The 19746-nt window shown below is 38.5% G+C and overlaps 1 protein-coding gene across 2 annotated transcripts; it reads right to left on the bottom strand.

The window, feature by feature from the left end:
- Positions 1–2456: 2456 nt before the first annotated feature.
- parvb (parvin, beta) lies at positions 2457–18096 on the bottom strand. Of its 2 annotated transcripts, none has more exons than XM_026919701.3 (13): positions 17807–18096; positions 8780–8869; positions 7526–7596; positions 7179–7281; positions 6887–7027; positions 6662–6777; positions 6511–6569; positions 6392–6411; positions 5550–5611; positions 5291–5359; positions 3944–4045; positions 3780–3852; positions 2457–2864 (listed from the first exon to the last, which is right to left on the bottom strand). In XM_026919701.3, exons 1-13 carry the CDS (start codon positions 17910–17912, stop codon positions 2788–2790), a joined length of 1089 nt encoding a protein of 362 aa, XP_026775502.1. In that variant the 5' UTR covers positions 17913–18096; the 3' UTR covers positions 2457–2787. The 2 variants fall into 2 exon arrangements, with proteins under 2 accessions (XP_026775502.1, XP_026775504.1); XM_026919703.3 differs by lacking the exon at positions 17807–18096 and adding an exon at positions 11614–11761.
- Positions 18097–19746: the final 1650 nt, after the last annotated feature.

Genomic DNA, 19746 nt, shown 5'->3' with positions numbered 1-19746 from the left:
CAGACCAAACAGAGTTATTTACACCTTAGCTCTGTGCAGAAAGCACATTTATATATACTTATATAGACTAGTTTTCCTTATAACATATATTGTATCTTTAATTTTAATTAGTTTAATGATGGAAAGTGATGACAGGGAGAGATCATGTATCAAAATACAAAGAGCCTAAATGTAATGAATATTAGTAAATGCTCAAATGATGCATTATGTTTTTGTTTTCATTAATATTTTTAAAATGAATTACTGGTGTGTACATGTACATTATATACAGTATTATAACATTATGACCACTGACAGGTGACGTGAATAATATTGATTATCTCGTTACAATAGCACCTGTCAAGGGTTGAGATATATTAGGCAGCAAGTGACCAGTTGGTTCTCAAAGTTGATGTGTTGGAAACAGGAAAAATTGGTAAGCGTAAGGATTAGAGAGACTTTGACAACGGCCAAATTGTGATGGCTAGATGACTGGGTCAGAGCATCTTTAAAACAGCAGGTCTTGTGGGGTGTTCCTGGTATGCAGTGGTTAGTACCTACCAAAAGTGGTCCAAGGAAGGACAACCGGTGAACTGGCGACAGGGTCATGGGTGCCCAAAGATCACTGATGTGCATGGGGAGTGAAGGCTAGTCCGTCTGGTCTGATCCCACAGAAGAGCTATTGTAGCACAAATTGCTGAAAAGTTAAAGCTGGCTATGATAGAAAGGTGTCAGAACACACAGTGCATCACAGCTTGCTGCGTATGGAGCTGTGTGGCCACAGACCTGTCAGAGTGCCCTTGCTGACCCCTGTCCACTGCCAAAAGTGCCTACAATGGACAGGGGAGCATCAGAACTGGACCACGGAGCAATGGAAGAAGGTGGCCTGGTCCGATAAATCACATTTTCTTTTACATCATGTGGAAGGCCGGGTACGTGTGCATCATTTACCTGGGGAAGAGATGGCACTAGCATGCACTATGGGAAGAAGGCAAGCTGGCGGCGGCAGTGTGATGCTCTGGGCAATGTTCTGCTGGGTCCTGGCATTCATGTGGATGCTATTTTGGCACATATCACCTACCTAAACACTGCTGCAGACCAGGTACACCCCGTCATGGCAACGGTATTCCCTAATGGAAGGATAATGCGCCCTGCCACACTGTAAAAATTGTTCGGGAATGGTTCGAGGAACATGCCAAAGAGTTCAAGGTGTTGACTTGGCCTCCAAATTCCCCAGATCTCAATCCAATCGAACATCTGTGGGGTGTGCTGGCCATCAAGTCCGATCCATGGAGGCCTCACCTCCCAACTTACAGGACTTGAAGAATCTGCTGTTAACATCTTTGTGCCAGATACCACAGCACACCTTCAGGGATCTAGTGGAGTCCATGCCTCGACAGGTCAGGGCTTTTTTGGCAGCAAAAGGGGGACCAACACAATATTAGGCAGGTGGTCATAATGTTATGGCTGATCGGTGTATATGCATTATATATTAAAATGTATATAAACAATATAATATAAAACAGATGCCCTGCTGACTTCTACTTGCAACTAAAAGAAGTGTTGTGTATATCACTATGTTGCAAGTGGTCACCTGAAGTAAAACAGAAGAATTATATAGTATGTCCTTGGAAACAAACATACTGCAAATATTCTGCCTTTCAGCAAAAAGGTCCTTATTAGATGACATCCTAATCTAGATTTTTTTTTTATTATTTTTGGGGTGCAATCCTGAGCTTGGTTACTGAAGTTGGTATGTGTGGCGTTTCAAGTGTTCTCAATGTCCACGTGGCTTTCCTCTGGGTTTTGTGTTTTTCTCCCAAATACCATACTAGTAGGGGGATTGACTACTCTAAATTTCTCCTATGTGTGAGTGTGTGTGTACCCTGTGATGGACCGACATCCCATCCAGGGTATATTCCCACCTCATGCCCAGTATTCTTGGGATAAGCTCTGGATCCAACTCGACTCTGACCAGAATAAAGAGATTAATGAAGATGAATGAATGAATGTTCTGCCCTACAGATATATAGACCTTACTTTAATGAAATCTCAGAAAATACATACTTTTTTGAGATATTGTAATGCAGTGGTACAAGTTAAGCAATGCATTAAGAAATACAATACAATTTATTCAAATGTAGTTTCCTTGGATGAACGAAAGCTTGACCTTTTAATGCACATTGCAATCTAACACTAAAGAATATGATCATGGCGCTGCTCAGTGCAGTCACCGCTTCTTCAAATGTCGATCATAGTAGAATTTTCATGTACACAAAGATTTCTGAATCTTCCTACGCTAAGCTGGAATGGCATAGCTGATAATCACAGATCTTATTCTGTACTCATATCAACACACACGTTTACCTTGCAAAATTCTCACGTGAAGCTTTGGTAGATTGACCCTTATATAATTGGTAAATAATTGATAAACTGAACAAATAATTTTTAAAAATAATAATTACAAGAACAAAAAATAGACATAAATGTTTAATAATTGTAAGAATACAGTTATAATATATATTATATTTTAAATAATCCACAGTGTACACAGGTCATAAAATATCCAAAAATCAAGCATTTATTAATCTAATGTAACACTGTTGGGAGCAGTGAGCCTTGTTTGCATAAATTATGTATAAAAGCATTCGAGTTACGTTTAGTGCTTTCTGAAAGAACAACAGCATCTGTAGCATAAAAAGAAAGGCAACATGTGTAAATAAATGTTCTTAAATACAAACAGTGGACATATGGCATCAGTGAGGCATAAGGTAAGCGTTGATCCACAGTGAAAATCTCTTTTCTCCATCAATCAGCACTTTTGTAGTTGGTGAAGAGGTTATACAGGACTCTCAGAGTAGCCTTTAGGTTCAAATTCACAACATCTACAACAAACACAAATAGCATATAGCAACAAAAGGCAGTGTTAGAGTAAATTGGTAGCAGTTCTAGAGCAGTCAGATCTTCAAAATGCAAGATGGTGCAGTTTTTCCCTAAGCCCCATAAACCATTAAAGGTTTGCAGGAAAGATATTAGAATCTGTCTGTAGAACAGTCGCATCTACTACAATCTTCATCACAAGCCCATCCTGACAAATTGTCTAGCTAATGGTGCTTCTTTTTGAACAGTGGAATATTGTCTTGAAATTATTGTGCTGTATATACAGCACCTGAGAACTGTGCAATAATGCGTTGCATTCTTGTCACAAATCTTGTCAGTGGCTATACTCTATGTTCATACAGAAAGCATACAGACTGTACTTATTTATGTGATTCTGTGACAGTTGCAAAAAAAAAAAAAATCCATGAGCCTTTGCTTTATAAGACTGATGGCCAGAGAATCTATAACATACCTTAATGCCAAATGAGATTAGTAGTTTGTTAACCCCATAACAGTGATCTACCATTATTTTAGTTTCATTTTAATCAGTATTTGTGAATCATAATTTCTAATGTTTAGAGATTAAAGATTAATCCAGCAGACAGCCACATCTACATGAATGTTTGACCACTGAAGATTGAGACAGAGGCTAACCTTATGGTTTATTAGCTAAACTATAAATATCCTACAGATTCAGAAAAAAAATACTAGAGAACTGTGCACAGTGTGGATGGTTATATGGTAAGTGTTGCCATCTACTGAACAAACTACATACTACAGGTCAATGCTATGCATTTCATGTGATCTATAAGCATTTGCCTGTCCTTAGCTTAAATCGTGTGTGACTCTTACCAGTGATTTATACTAAGAGAAATTATTCTCATCACTGGTGTCCTAGTAAAATATTAATTATTCAGTACCTTCCGGTCGAGCTTTAGGTTTCTTCAGTCCTCCATCCTGCATCAACTCAAAGGCAAATGCTACATTATGCACCTGTGTAACACACAAATATATCAAATTTCCTCACTCCTCAAAATGCCATTTCTATGAGTGCAGCTGAATGAATGAGGAGCTTTACACTCACTTTCTGTTCAAAGTTCTCTGGCGTGAGGTAAAAATTATACAGTGGTACAAAATAACCTTCCAGCAGGCCCATCAGCAGCACCAGATATACACCATCTGCAAACTATAAACACACACCCATGATTTGCACACAAAAAAGATATATTAATGTTTAGTTATTAACAGATACAGGCTACAGTGGATATAAACTCTACACACCCCTGTTAAAATGGCAAGTTTTTTGTGATGAAAAAAATTAAACCAAGATAAATCACTTTTTCCACTGTCAATGTGAAATTACAACATATAAAAATTAAGTGAATAACAATCAGAAACATTTTAGGGAAAAATAGGAAAAAATAAAAAAGTTACAATAACCTGGTTGCGTAAGTGTGCACTTACGCAACCTTTGTGTGGCTGTGTTCTGAATGAACCAATCACATTCAATCTCATTTTCAAAAGTAATTATCATACAGCTGTCATCAATAAAATTATTCTGATTAACCCCAAATAAAGACAAGCTGTTCCTGTAGGATTTTCTTCACATCTTCTCGGTTTCATTTGACAGCTGAAGTCATGATCTGGAAAGAGCTGACAAAGCCTGTACAGGGTCTCACTGTCGAAAGGAATCAATCAGTAGAGGAGTATAAAAGAATTTCCAAAACATTAGCTGTACCATGGAACACTGTGAAGGCCATCATTAACAAGTGGAGAAAATAAAGCACCACAGTGATATTACAAAGAACAGGAGGTCCCTCTAAAATTTACAAAAGAACAAGACAAAAAATTATCAGGGAGGCTGCCAAGAGACCAAAAACAACATAAAAGGAGCTGCGGGAAAGTACTGATTGCTCTCTGCATGTGACAACAATCTCTCATCTTCTTCACATGTCTGGGCTGTGGGGTAGGGTGGCTAGACAGAAGCCCTTTCTCACAAAAAACATCCAAGCCCAACTAAATCTCCCCAGACCATATGGCAAAATGTGTTATGGTCTGATTACACCAATTCCAAAAGTGGAATCTTTGGTCCAAAAAAAAAAAAAAAAAAGAACACCATGCCCACAGTGAAGCATGGTGGTGGCAGTATCATGCTTTAGGGCAGCTTTTATTAAGTGAGAACTGGGGCTTTTATCAAAGTATTAGTTTAGTGGTGTGCAAATTTATGCAACTAGGTTATTGTACATTATTATTTTTATTTTTTCCTATAAAAGTTTCTGATTGTTTTTCACTTTATTTATATACATTGCAGGGATGTGTAGACTTTTTATACCCATTGTATGTATGAAACTTTGGAAATCTTCAGTGCTGTAAGAAAGAGAAGAGAAGAGAAGAGAAGAGAAGAGAAAAGAAGATTGGGAGTTGCGTTCACCTGTGACTCCAGCTCAGTGACTTCCAGATTCAGTTTGTTCAGGTGTTTATTTACGAAAGTGATCAGGGACTGAGAAAGACGATAAACCATCATCAATCAGTACATGATGGCTGGACTTGTGGTATATCTTGAAAAGGTTAAAGGCTTTAACTTTAAAGTTAACTTTTAAGTCAACTATTGAGACATAATAATATAGGAAGACATCTTAAATACAATATCGGGGAACTGCATCAAAATGCTGTGAGACAAGGTGTTTTACCGTCTTGACCACATTGAGCTTGTCAGGTGCATGGTCCAGTAAGGTGTCAAAGGCATCCCTCTCTGTAATCACAAAACAACATATGTACACTATAAATTTAATATATATGCCAGTAAAGTTAATCCAACTGTTTCACATGCACTATACCGCCAAAAGATTGTGGGCACCTGACCATCACACCCATATGTGGTTCTTCCCCAAACTGTTGCACAAAGTTTGAAGCACACAATTGTATACTCTTGCCAAAAAAATGGGCCAAGCCCAAAATGGCAAATATGAAGCTTTTAATGGTCTTAACAACAAATCATTGGTCAGAAAATTAACAAGAATTAAACAAATGCTATTTTTTTTTTACTTTTGGTTAATTCTTGCTAATTTCCTGACCAATGATTTGTTGTTAAGACCATTAAAAGTTTAATATTTTGCCATTTTGGGCTTGGCCCATTTTTTTTGCCCAGGAGTATATAGGATGTCTTTGTATTACAGTTTCCCTTCACTGGAACTAAGAGGCCCAAACCAGTTCCAACATGACAATGTAGGTGTGCACAAAGCGAGCTCCATGAAGACATGGTTTGCCAAGTTTAGAGTGGAAGAACTTGACTGTCCTGCACAGAGCCCTGACTGCAACCCCACCGAACACCTTTGGGATGACATCAGTGCCTGACCTCACTAATTTTCTTGTGGCTGAATGAGAAATCCACACAGCCACACTTCCAAACCTAGTGGAATAGTGGAGGTTATTATAACAGGAATGGGATGTTCAGCAAGCACATATGGGTGCAATGATCAGGTGTCCACAAACTTTTGGCAATATAGTGTAACCAACATGTTTGCCTACTCACCAAATCTTCCCATCATCATCCTGCAAAGGAACAGGAGCAATACAATGGGTACATGTTGTGCAGAAAGAATCATCTAACCACTAGATGCCACTAAGGGATTAGTCAAACACTTCACTTACTCTGTAGTAGTTGTGAGTTCTTTTGTTATACGTGATGTGTGTAAGATGCCCTCCTTTTTCTGTAGAAGATAAAGAACTTGAGACCTTTACTATCTAACTCATATGATATGAATGGAATGAGCATGTCTGTGTTATAGACAAGCTTACACACCTTGACTACCACCACCTTTACAGAGACATGCTCAGGGAGCCTGATTGGGGCCATAAAGTGCATGGCCAGAGTCACCAGCAGGTACACGATGGCCACCAGGTTCTTTGAGTGGATTGCTAAAGGAGGAAAAAACAAGACATGACATTTAGCCCTTCACTAATCTGAATGAATGTGTTGCGGTGATCTATATAGCTAGACACACACTCCTCACAGTGTTGTACTCACAATCAACTCCCCAATCTATCGTCCAGCCTTGAGGTCTGAGCAGTTCATTCACTGCTTCCAGTACAGTCTGTAGTTTCTGTTTCTGACCAATCTCTGACTGGGTCACTTCTGCTACATTCAGTTTACGTCCTGACAGCTTCTCTGTTCGAGATAACACACACATATACACACACACACAAACAATTGTTCTCAATGTTAAAGTACTGAAATATAAAATCCACATCTGTCAATCAGAGTAGTTAATCATTAAAAGATTTGCTCTTTCTTATATCCTCTCAATACGCTTTCTTACCAAACAGCTTCTGCAGCACCTGTCCATCATAGAGATCCTCTTCTAGATCTTTAACAATGATCCTCTCTTCCTCCAGTTCATTATTGATCCAATCGATCAGAACCTGGGTTGAATGCAAAAGTAATCAGCATTATTAAGGCAACACTGAGCAGCTTCATCATAACTGGGCTTCTCATCGCCTCAGTACTCGGCTGAGAAAACAACTTTGCTAGTATGATCTACTCATTTGTCCTGAAATAATTTTTACACCACAACTTGTTCTGGACACTTAAAAGTCTACTGTTGTCTAGGTTTTGTTTTGTTGCCAGTAAATGCAAAGAAACAAGAAAAGGGAATGAGAAACACACCTTCTGTAGGTCTTTAAATTTGGGATGCTCTCTAGAGGTGGGATCTAACATAATCCTCTCAGCATTCTCCTCTGTGAAGAGAATAAGACATAATGAAAGTCTACAATCACCTATAAACCCTGCTCTAACCTTAAAACGAAAAAGGAACCTTTTGGCTCGTTTAGTTTTTAAATAAATGCTGCAGTTTTTGTAAAACAAACAAACAAACAAACAAACAAATAAATAAATCCTCATAAGGACCAGCCAATTATCCCCACAAGGCCAAAACTGCCAGACATTTCGTTCCCACCAAGATATAAAAACATGCCCCCACACACACACACACACACACACAAGCACACTCTCATTCAGTACACAGCATACAGTATGTTCCCATCATACAGTATACGGCACACATGTTCCCATATATATATATATATATATATATATATATATATATACATATATATATATATATATATATGTATATGTGTGTGTGTGTGTGTGTGTGTGTGTGTGTATATATATATCTATATATAAGTTTTTGCAGTGAGTCAGTACTTCTGCTCTTTTCTCTGAAAGGACACAGATGAAATCTTTCCACTTGCCTGTGACTCAGATGTAATTCTGAGTAACAATGGGTGTTGTCAAAATGTTACCAAAGAGAAATTACTTCACAATGGAAATGACATTTAATTGAATTCAGATCTAAAATGTGTTTGGTTTAGATGTTAAGCTGAAACAAATAACAAAGCTTAATTCTTTACAATTCTAGACAGAAATCTGCAAAAATGGCATCACAGTCATAGGGCTAGCTCAAAGCATATAAGACAGCATGAGCAATGTACAATATACATTTTAATAGAAATTAATTAATTTTTTTATTTTTGAAGATTGCATTCCTGACTTATAGTTGAATATTAATGCAAATGTTTACTAATTCTTTTACTGGCATTTCAATGACCTTGATTTCCAATAACACCATAATGGAAAATAGGGAAGAGGCAGCTTGTTAAGAGGCAGCAAATACCAGTCAGTAGGTCTTTCTCATATATTAAATATTTGAAATATTTCCAGATGGAAACTTTTTGTATGATATTTCAGTGGTACTGAAAACAAAGTGCATTCAGCATTAGCAAAAGTAAGCCTTGGCGATAAAAAAAAAAAAAAACTAACGGAGAATCCACATGATGCAGCTACATTGTGCGTTCAAATCTCTCCCATTGGTAAGACAGTAAATCAATTTGAATTGATGAGGAGGGAGGAGTATGTTACCTAGCAGCATGTCCTCTGGGAGGAGGTCAGTACTGGCAGGGAGGAGTGGCGCGTTGATGGCGTACTTCCCCTCTTCCTGAAGGTCACTCACTAAAGACACACAAACATCAGAGACAATATTGGAACCACATTTAAGCAACATATAAGGAAAGGGAATTTCTCCAGTATCTACTGTATTTGTGGAAGTATTGTCAGAACTTCTCTTTAAGAAGTGTGCTGCACCTGATCAGGACAGCAGTTTTATTTGTGCGATTCAGAATAACCCACAGACACAATACACCCTACACCCAAATCATCCATATTTCCCCTTTTCTCTCTTCCCCATTCTTAGCAGGTCACGAATGGCTCTCCACAGAGACAGAAATGTAATCTGGCTTCCTCTTTGGTACTACAGTGCGCCGGACCCCTTTCATATGCCGCTGCCACCATATCCTATGGGGTAGGTGGAGGCAGAGATTCATATCAGAGACAGTTATTACCCACTAAAACACAGCCACACCCTCTCTGAGATACTGATATTAAGGTTGTCATAGAGCTAAGAAGCTAAATTAGCTTTCATCTCTCAACTTTTCTGAAGTTACAAACTTCAAAAATAATGTCAGAAAGTGACTACTTCCTTTATTTCTTGTACTCATAGATTACTGTGAGGCTTGCAGGGAGAGCTTGTACTGTATGTTGGACCAAATTGACATTTCCTTTGTAATTACAGCCTAAGCATTTATCATAATTATGCTATTTCCTCCCAAAGTGGCTGCGCTGGCTAGATAATCTCTGGACCTTCTAGCTCTGGACACAAACTAATCTGATAAAGCAGAGAAACCAGGCTTGCTGGGTATAAATCATCACAGAATCTCAGAATCTACAGGAGGGAGTAGCAACACTAATCCACGCAGTAGAGCTTATGGATTGTACAAGCAACAAATATCAGGCATTCCATCTGAAGTCTACTGAGCTGCACCACACATACTCAAAGAGACCGATTCTGAATAATAACAGTGTTCATTATGAAGGATATTCACATAATCAAACAACCAAACACATCATTTTCATCACTGATTCCCTTTAACACAACACTACCTTGCTTTTTTCTCTTAGTCCCACACAGTAGCCCAGCCATATCGTAAAATACACTCCGGGATCCAGCAGGTACCCGTAAGAAAATGACGGGAGAAAGGGTGTGTGAACGAGTGTGTGTGTGTGTGTGTGTGTGTGTGTGTGTGTGTGTGTGTGTCCACGGACGCATTCAGTGGGCTGCTGTTTGTGGGGCTATGGCATTGAATCCAGCTTTTGCACGCGTTATTTCTGTCCATGCACAACCCCCTACACTTTGCTGCTCCTGTTTCACTAGGCGACAGGAGAGTAGGGGAGAAGACAAGAACAGCTAGAAAATCATATCATGGCTGAATCTTAAAGGACACGCAAGCACAGGTAGACTGGCAGTTCCTAACGTCAGATTTATATACGTTGATATGTGCATGAGAATAGGTTGCATGATGATCAAACAAGTGTTAATTTCCTTACGTATACAGGCAATAGCAGGTTCAGATAACACAATAAAGCAAATCCACACACATCCTATAATCCTGTTTATCAATCGATGTTTGCGCATTTATAGATTATGAAGCCATTTTTTTAAATAACAAAAAAAATTTAGTTTTTCAAAAATTCATTCTGTTTAGCTCTGATGCATGTTGTCCTGGACTGACCATTTAATTTAACATTTTAAATGAATCAGCAAACCTTTGCTTACTGGTGAGCAACAAATATCCTTAAAAGCAATGCAGGCTTAATCTTCTGAAACCATTTTCATGTTCAAATCCATTAGCAAAGTGCAGCTGAGCAGGCTGCATCGAACTGCATTGTCACAGAGCACCACTTACAACCAGTACAAATCAATACACCTGCAACTTGTATATAGAGAATTTACTCCTCACTACACACCAGATTTTTGCCATTTCATGCCCTAACCTACAGGCTGAACCTGCTGAACCTGGACAAGATCTAAGAAACAGAAGCTGTACTGCAAAAAATTATATTTTCGCAAGTAAAAATATCTTGAATTAATCAACTAATATTTCTCCTTAATGGATTGTTTTTAAACAAATACAAGATTATTAAGCCTACTAAGATATTTTTTACTCATTTCATTCTTGAAATTGTCTTTTTCTATTGGCAGATTATTTTGTTTATTTCAAGCGTTTATTTCTATAAATGTTATTTCTTTATTTCTAAATTGAAAAATGATCTGCCAATAGAATACAACAATTTCAAGCATGAAATGAGCAAATCTGTTTAGACTAATGGTCTTATATTCGTTATAAAATAATCTCATAATAAGAAATATTAGATAACTTTTCCTTTATTCAAGATATCTTCATTTGCTAAGATATCATTTGTTGCAGTGTAATATGTTCAATCTGCTTAAAATATAAAATAACCTTCCCTTAGATGCAGATCTTCAAAATCAAACCATATTCAAAGCTTGTCTCTAGGAAGGCATGTCCTGCAAGACATATTAAACGATATTTGAGCTTGGACACACATGCAGTCACCATAAATTTGGCTCTAGATATTTCTGGAGTCTGGATGGTTAGATTTGACGCACAACTGCCAGATGAGCAACAGGCCACAGACTGTGCTGAATTACAGAGCTGTTTCTACTGCCTTTTATTATTTTTTTTAAACAAACGACCACAACTCCAGATGTGCTGTCAAATAATGGTAATTAAAGTAGATCTAAATTTACAATTAGCAAATAAAAAAAAAATTGGGACAAAGTTAAAAGCAGAGGATCAAATATACTAGTTTAAGAGATAAAAATATACACAACTTACTTTTAGTACCTTTCTTCTGTGGCACTTGTGTCACTACAGTTAATAAACACTGGAGAATATGACTGCAAGTATGTGGAAAGCAATGACTTGCATTTATGCAACTGCACTTAATGCTTGTCAGTGAGTAGCATTTGGACTGACAGATCACAGGCACACAGTTCCTCCATGCTTATCTGAAAGAAACTAACTTGTGCATCAGGAAATACAACTGTAGAAGCTCTGTTGGTCTGCTGCTAAATTTCTGTTCAAATGAATGGTGCAGTGTTTCTGGTGCTAAAGTTTGCCAAACTGGTTGTCTTCATCCACATTTCTACTTAGCAATTCAAACACCCGTATTTCACAATATCATTTCTATTTTAGTGTTCCACAAGTGCCTGATTTGAGGACATTTCTGCAAGACATTTCAGCACATTGTGCACATGCACATGCCTTGCATTGCGGTATTCACACATTTTGGTACTAATAACATTGTCCCTGTTGTGCTGTTGAAATGATTGACTGAGCATGCCAATAGACCAAATGTTATGTCTCAACAACAAAGAATTACTTCTGGGAAGATAACACTAACAGAGCTGCATTAGTATAGCAGGCTCTATAGGAAAACTATAACACTGTCAATATCATTGTAAAAAAAAAAATCATACCACTCAGACGGGTGTACCAAAAGGTTCAACTGAACCCGAAGACAACAAAAAAACAAACTAGTGAAGAAATTGGAGGCATCAGTTACCAAAGTATTCAGTTCAATTTTATTCATGTGGTGCTTTTAATAATGGACATTGTCATAAAGCAGCATAACAGAAATCTGGATATAGATTTCATTTATCCCAAAGTATGTACCAATACCATACCAAAGTATGTACATCTACCATTAAGAGAGTCCTACATCACCATTCGCTTAAAGGCTGTCGTGCAAGGAAGAAGACCCGACTCCAAGACCAGCATAAAAAAGCCAGACTGAAGATTGCAGGTAATCAGTAGCCTTTTGGAGGGGTGTTCTCTGGTCAGATGAAACAAAATTTTAACTGTTTGGCCATAATGTTCAAAGCTATGTGTGGAGGGAAAAGGTCATTTCAATTAAATTCAATTCAATTTTATTGTATAGTGCTTTTAACAACACACATTGTCACAAAGCAGCTTTACAGAAATAAATACATTCAGGATATATATTTTAAATTTATAAATTTATCCCTAATGAGCAAGCCAGAGGAAACAGCGGCAAGGAAAAACTCCCTGAGACAATATGAGGAAGAAACCTTGAGAGGAACCAGACTCAAAAGGGAACCCATCCTCATCTGGGTGATAAAGTACAGTGTGATTATAAATAAATCCCTTCTATAACGGTGTACTACATGGTCAAAAAGTGCAATTGTGTAACCAGGAAATTCATTACAGTTTTCACATGAATTTCACAAGACTGTGTTGTTGAACTTATCCACTGTTCACTGATGGAGACTTGAGTGCAAAACTGTTCTTGGGACTTGCAGTACTAAAGCTATCATAGCAACACTGTTCATATCAATTGCAGTCCAAAGTCACCTTCATGATTTCTAAGTGGTACCAGCCTCAGTAATCTCACTGATCTCACTTTTAATCTGAATACACCACCACCACAACTGTGAAGCATGGAGAGTTGCATCATGTTGTGGGAGTGTTTTGCTGGAAAAGGGACTGGTGTACCTCAGAGAATATTTATGAGGATGGGCAATTATCCAGAAATACTGATAACTCAAAACATCAGTCAGAAACTTAAAACTTGATCACAACTGGGTCTTCCAGCAGGACAATGATCCTAAGCATGCCTTATACAATTAAAGTAGATATCCTAATTAACTTAACATAGGAACGCTATGATAACATGAAATGTATGGAGTTGTGAAAAACTGAGTTTGAATGCCTAGGCGTATGTAAACGTTTGGCCTCAAATCTGTTGTAGAATAACAATAACAATGAGTATTGGTAGTATTATGAAATTATGCCAATGCCAGCAAGAGAGAACTAACTGCAGAAAAAGGCAAACCTTGAATAAAAACAAAAATAACAACAACCCTGATGTCCTCTTTCTTGTTTCATACACTACATGACCAAAATTTTGTGGACACCTGACCATCATGTCCACAAACATATGTGTTCCTTCCCCAAACTGTTGCCACAAAGTTGTAAGCACACAACTGGATGTCTTCGTATGCTGTAACATTACAGTTTTGCTAAGTTCCCTGGAACTAAGAGGCCCAAACCTGTTCCAGCATGACAATGCCCCTGTGCACAAAATGAGGTTCATGAAGATGTGGTTTGTCAAGGCTAGAGTGGAAGAACTCGAGTGTCCTGCACAGAGCCCTGACCTCAACCCCACTGAACACCTTTAGGATGAACTGTAATGCCTCTTGACCTGACATCAGTCCCTGACCACACTAATGCTCAGGTGGCTGAATGGACAATTCAATTCAATTTTATTTGTATAGCGCTTTTAACAAAGGACATTGTCATAAAGCAGCATTGATTTACAGAATTGATTTTCAGAAATCAATACTTTCAAATTAAATTGAATCAAAATAAATGGCAACTGTGTGAATTTATCCCTAATGAGCAAGTCAGATGCGTCAGTAGTGAGGGAAAACTCCCTGAGACGATATGAGGAAGAAACCTTGAGAGAAACCAAACTCAAAAGGGAACCCATCCTCATCTGGGTGACGCTAGACAGTGCAATTATAAATAAATCCCTGCAATTATAAATAAATCCCTGCTATAACTGTGTACTACATGGACAAATAGTGCAATTGTGCAACCAGTAAATTCATCACAGTTTTCACATGAAGCCTGGTTTGTTGAACCTATCCACAGTCCACTGATGGGGACCTGAGTGCAAAACTGCTCGCAGCATCCACAGCCCCAAAGCCACCACAGGACAACTCCCCATATGAGATCCCCATCCATGTAAGGCCACCCCCAGCAGCTGCGAGCGATCACCAAACGATGAGAACTCCAACCAGAAGAAGGGCATCAGGATTTATCAGGCAGGTCTGGAGAGCAGAAGGGGTCAGGATCACTGGTATCTCAGGAGTAGCATAGTAGTGGAAAGCCTTTTGGCCATATACTACACAGTATGATTGAATCATATTAAACTCATGTAGTAAATGTCAAATTTAAAAATCTATGCAGTGAAATTAAGGGACTCGACATCGTGGAGTGAAGATAAGAGTGTCCACAATGCAAAATAACAAATCCAGCAGGAAGGCAACTCAGACTGAAGATATGTCTAATCTTTCTACCACTGACCACAAGCGAGTCATAATGGTCCACCCACAAGTACCACCCTAGAAAATCCTAAAAAAAAAAATCCAGCCAGTGGACGTACACTGTCCTGAGGGTATCCTGGTCATTAACAGTTCCTTCTCAGGCACTCAGTATTAATGTCCACAACAGGGATATTAGGGAAGTTCTTCAGAAAAAAATACTGAGATGAAAAATCTAACATACAGTCTGAGGAATAATATCAGTGACTCCATACTGCTGCTGTATGTTGCTGGTATCAGTGGTGACATGTTGCCATATACAAACCAGTTCAATTAACAATTGAACCTCACAATACCACATACCATCACTGTTTAAATAGTTAGGAACACACTACACCAGTCTCAAAGGCTAGGTGGACATTAGGCAGCTAATATTTCAATATTTTGTGTTGGAGACTCCTTTTGGGTGACCAAAACGAAACATGCAAATACCACATGAAATACCTAGGAAATATAAACAGGACCTCTTTTTGCACTGGCAAGAATCATTACAATATGATAACCTTTATGCAACATTTTTATATTACATGAAGAACGCTAATGGCTTGCTTTAGGTAGGCTGTATCAATAAATTCTTACAATTGTGTTAAACATAGATAGCTTGCTTTTCATCCTCTTTATCTTGAACCCTAAATGTCTTTTTTAATTCTTACTTTTAATTTCCATCTTTTTTTTTCCTTTTTTTGTGGGCATCTTGCTGTCACCTAACCCTAACTGTAAATGTAGATTAAATGTCAACAAGGTAAGAGAACATGGGCTATTTTTTCCAAACTGCACCAAATGAATAGCATCAAAGATAGCTAAATTACCAAACAAAACAATTCACTCCATAAACCAATTTTCCAGCTTACCAGCAGAAAGTGCAAACAGTAATATACTATATGGCCAAAGGTTTGTGGACACCTGACCATCTCACCCATATGTGGTTCTTCCCCAAATGCTGCCACAAAAGTGGAAATACACAATTGTAGAGAATGTCTTCGTATACTGTAGCATTACAATTTCTCTTCACTGGAACTAAGAGGCCCAAACCTGTTCCAGCATGACAATGCCCCTGTACACAAAGTGAGCTCCATGAAGACATGGTTTGCCAAGTTTGGTGTGGAAGAACTCAATTGTCCTGCACAGAGCCCTGACCTCAACCCCACTGAACGCTTTTGGGATAAACTGGAACACTGACTGCACCCCAGTCCTCCTCACCCAACATCAGTGCCTGACCTCACTAATGCTCTTGTGGCTATGGGGATTTGTGTTCATTCAGCCATAAGAGCATTAGTGAGGTCAGCCACAGTGCAAAATCTAGTGGAAATCCCTCCCAGAAGAGTGGAGGTTCTTATAACAGCAAAGGGGGAATAAATCTGGAATGGGACGGTCAGGTGTTCACAAAGTTTTGGCCATGCAGTATACTAGCTACTCTAATGCCTACTAACACACTTCTCTTAAATGTTTGAGGGTTCTCTCTGCATAGATGAGCCCAATACATGCACAGATGGGGGGACAGGAGAGTGGGGGTTACAAGTAAGAGGGGGAACATTTTAATTTGTCTGTGCATTTTTTCTCATACTGTTTTCCCATATTGTCATTTCAATTCATAATTGCCTAAAATAACATTAGCAATTATGTACAAAGGGTCTTGTATGATTATTTAAGGGGTAAAAGATCACATCCTACACCACATTAATCCTGCCCATGCCTGGTCCACAACAGAATGTCACCAGTGTTACCAAACTGACCACCTGTCATTACGCTATTTCAGCCCAACAGTCAGCCTCGGCCCCTTCACATGGTTGTGTTTCTGTCGTCAGGACAACTTCCTGAGCAACTTACTTGTTGATAGACAAAACAATGGTTACAATATTCCTCATTTTAAAAAATAATCAGGCACAGAGGAAGTGCCGAGACATATACATACACTGTCACAGTCTGTCAAACAATCTTTAGAGATGGTTAATTAAAAAAGTTTCTGTTTAATGTGATTAAATCTGTTTGTCGAGTAAATTGGTCTGTCTCTCTTAACAACGAATCCTCCTATTTAAAGAATATGAGTGTTTAGCAGTCATGCGTGAATGAGCTGGCTCTGAGGCAACTCAGTACGGCTCAAAAAAGAACAAAACACACACACACACACACACACTTGTTTGTCCTACTATCCTTGTGAGGACCTTCCACTGACATAACTATTAACACAGCTAATTAATGCTATGCCTACATCTAAACCTTATCCTAATCTTAATCTCAGTAACCAAGAGGAAACATTTAGTTTTTTAAAATAAAACCAGCCAAATGTCCTCATCAGGTCAAAACTTTCAGATAGTACTATCCTTGCCGGTCCCCACCAAGATATATATATATATACACAAACACACACACACACACACACACACACACACTTTGCAGCTGTTCACACATAACAGTGGGGTGACCAGTGAAGCATAAATCTAAAGGGAGTGAAACTAAAGTGAATATGTATTTAAATAAGCGCAGACACTACCAACAAAAGAAGTTTCGTCCGGAACAGTAATGCCTCTGGAGATATAACAGAGGGAGAAAAATAAGTACTGTTATCTTAACATCCCTGCATTCCTGGCATAGGGGTCTATTTATGTTCATTTCATCAACACCAGTGCCAGCCTGCAGTTTGACTTTTTCACATGCCTTCACTGGATATCAGTGACTAATCACTCTTAATATCATTCATATATATTCTTTGAATGAACATGGTTTAAATGCTAGTGATGCCTGACAAGACTAATCTCACACACTGCTGAAAATGAAGTGTATATGGAACAGCACCATGGACAGTAGCTGTACTGTACAACACTCCATGGTCACATCTCATTTCAGGTGGTATATAACAGATATGCGGATATTATTATTATTATAATGATTAAATGTTTGACCTTCTTTTGCTTTCTTCTTGCGAGACAACGTGCCTCCGAGCTTCCCAAGAAAAGACTCGTCCTTCTTCATCTTTCCCGAGGGCGCCGCAGGTCTGGAAGTAGACATCTCTCAATCTGCTGGGATTGCCTTTGCATCCAGGGCTGTGTTTCAAATCCGGAAACGACCCGCTCAGTGCACTTCAGAGCGCACCTAGAGGCAGCAGAAATGCCGCGTTAAAGCACCACAGCGGCGCAGACAATGGCCAAGCGGAAAGAGGCCTTCATTAGGACGGACAGTGAAGGGTGACTCGTTATACAGTCACCGGTCTGGTCTATGGAATGCCAAAAGGTCCATAAACACGGAAAAATTGGCCACATATTGGCCACGTTTACATTGTTAAGACAGCCTTTACAGCATCTGTATCAATTTGGATTCAACACTAGGGATAGGAAGTTCTCAAACAATAGGTTTTTATGCTAAGTAGATAAATTAGGTATCTAAGTAAATTAAATTCACATATTTATAGAGCCACTGATCTACATGCGGTGTGCACGGGGCAGCAGGGCATATCTGCTGGGGTCTCCAAAAAGAAACATTTCATAACCTTTCATGCATAAATTATTTATAATATATAAATTGAAATCTTTTCTTTTTGCTTAAAATGGCATGGCTGTTGTTGTCCTTCTTCCGGCTGCTAGTGTTACGGGTCGCCACAGCAGATCACTGGTACACATATTTGATTTGGCACAGTTTTTATGCCGGATGTCCTTCCTTATACAACCCTCCACAATTTTATCCAGGCTTGGGACTGACACTGGGAGTGCACTGTCGTGTGCAACCCCAGTGGCTGAGCTGGGAATCGAACCCAGGCCACAGTGGTGAGAGCACCATGACCTAACTACTAGTCCTCCAGGGACCCTAAAATTGCATGGTACTGTATATGAATTTTTATTCTGTCTAAATATTTCTTATATTTAAAAAGTAAAAGGATTGTATGAGTTCAAAAAAGGTTAGAACAGTATGCTTGAAATAATAATGAAAAATTAGATTTTTGAATGTCCAAAATATTTAACATTCAGGTCTAAAATATGTACTGAGATTAGAAAATATCATTTCTGAACATGTACACAGTATAGGATTGTTGCATGACACAAGGAGGTAAAAAACAATCATTTGCCCAAAACCAACACTAGTTTTAAAAAAAAAGAATCTACTTCAGTAGAATCTGGCACAAAACATTTTTTTATTTTATGCAGAAAGTTAACAAGGGCTGAGAACAACAAATTGGTGATTTACATCTTATATTTTCCTAAAATATAAAAATGAGCTTTAACTTGACTGTCCATAAGTGAGGACACTGCGTGAAAGGGTTAAAAAAAAAACTCATCACTTTTATGTTAACTTTTATGCCAAAATAACTTGTATGTTCATGGCACTTGTTTTTTGTCTTTTTAAATGAATGTTCTCCATCATTATTAGAAGAAATTTTCCAGGATATCATATGGCCATTACAATGAAATGCCTCTTAAAATACTCCATTTTGACACTGCGTCCCAGCTTCGTTGTAGATTCTGACAGTGTGTCCAACAAACTTTTCTGAGCTTCCTGGAATGCAACAAACCCCAAAAACTACAGTAAATGTGATTAAATAGTATTAGGTTGCTGGTTCACAGCTCCAGGGTCCCTGCTTCGATCCTGAGCTCAGGTTTCTGTCTGGGCAGAACTTCCATGCATGTTCTCTCCATGTCCCCATGGGTTTCCTCCAGGTTCTCCGGTTTCCTCCCACCTCCCAAAAACATGCTAATAGATTGGCTACTCTAAATTGCCTCTAGGTGTTAATGAGTCCAGTGTTCCCAGAATAGGCTCCAGATCCAGCATGAGCCTGACAAGGATAAAGCAGTTACCTATTGTTGGTTACTACAAACAACAGCTCCTTGATTTGGGAAAGACATCATTGTTT

The sequence above is a fragment of the Pangasianodon hypophthalmus genome, chromosome 9, assembly GCF_027358585.1.
Source record: "Pangasianodon hypophthalmus isolate fPanHyp1 chromosome 9, fPanHyp1.pri, whole genome shotgun sequence".
NCBI lineage: Eukaryota > Metazoa > Chordata > Actinopteri > Siluriformes > Pangasiidae > Pangasianodon > Pangasianodon hypophthalmus.
This window is presented reverse-complemented; position numbering and strand designations above follow the sequence as displayed.

What these genes read in the sequence shown, in the direction of transcription:
- parvb (XM_026919701.3), bottom strand. Translation starts at nt 17,912, where the DNA reads ATGTCTACTTCCAGACCTGCGGCGCCCTCGGGAAAGATGAAGAAGGAC. An exon ending in CAAGAAGAAAGCAAAAGAAG is followed by an intron (nt 8,870 to 17,806) that starts GTCAAACATTTA and finishes GTGTGTCTTTAG; the next exon opens with TGAGTGACCTTCAGGAAGAG. An exon ending in CAGAGAACTTTGAACAGAAA is followed by an intron (nt 3,853 to 3,943) that starts GTGAGTGTAAAG and finishes TGTGTTACACAG; the next exon opens with GTGCATAATGTAGCATTTGC.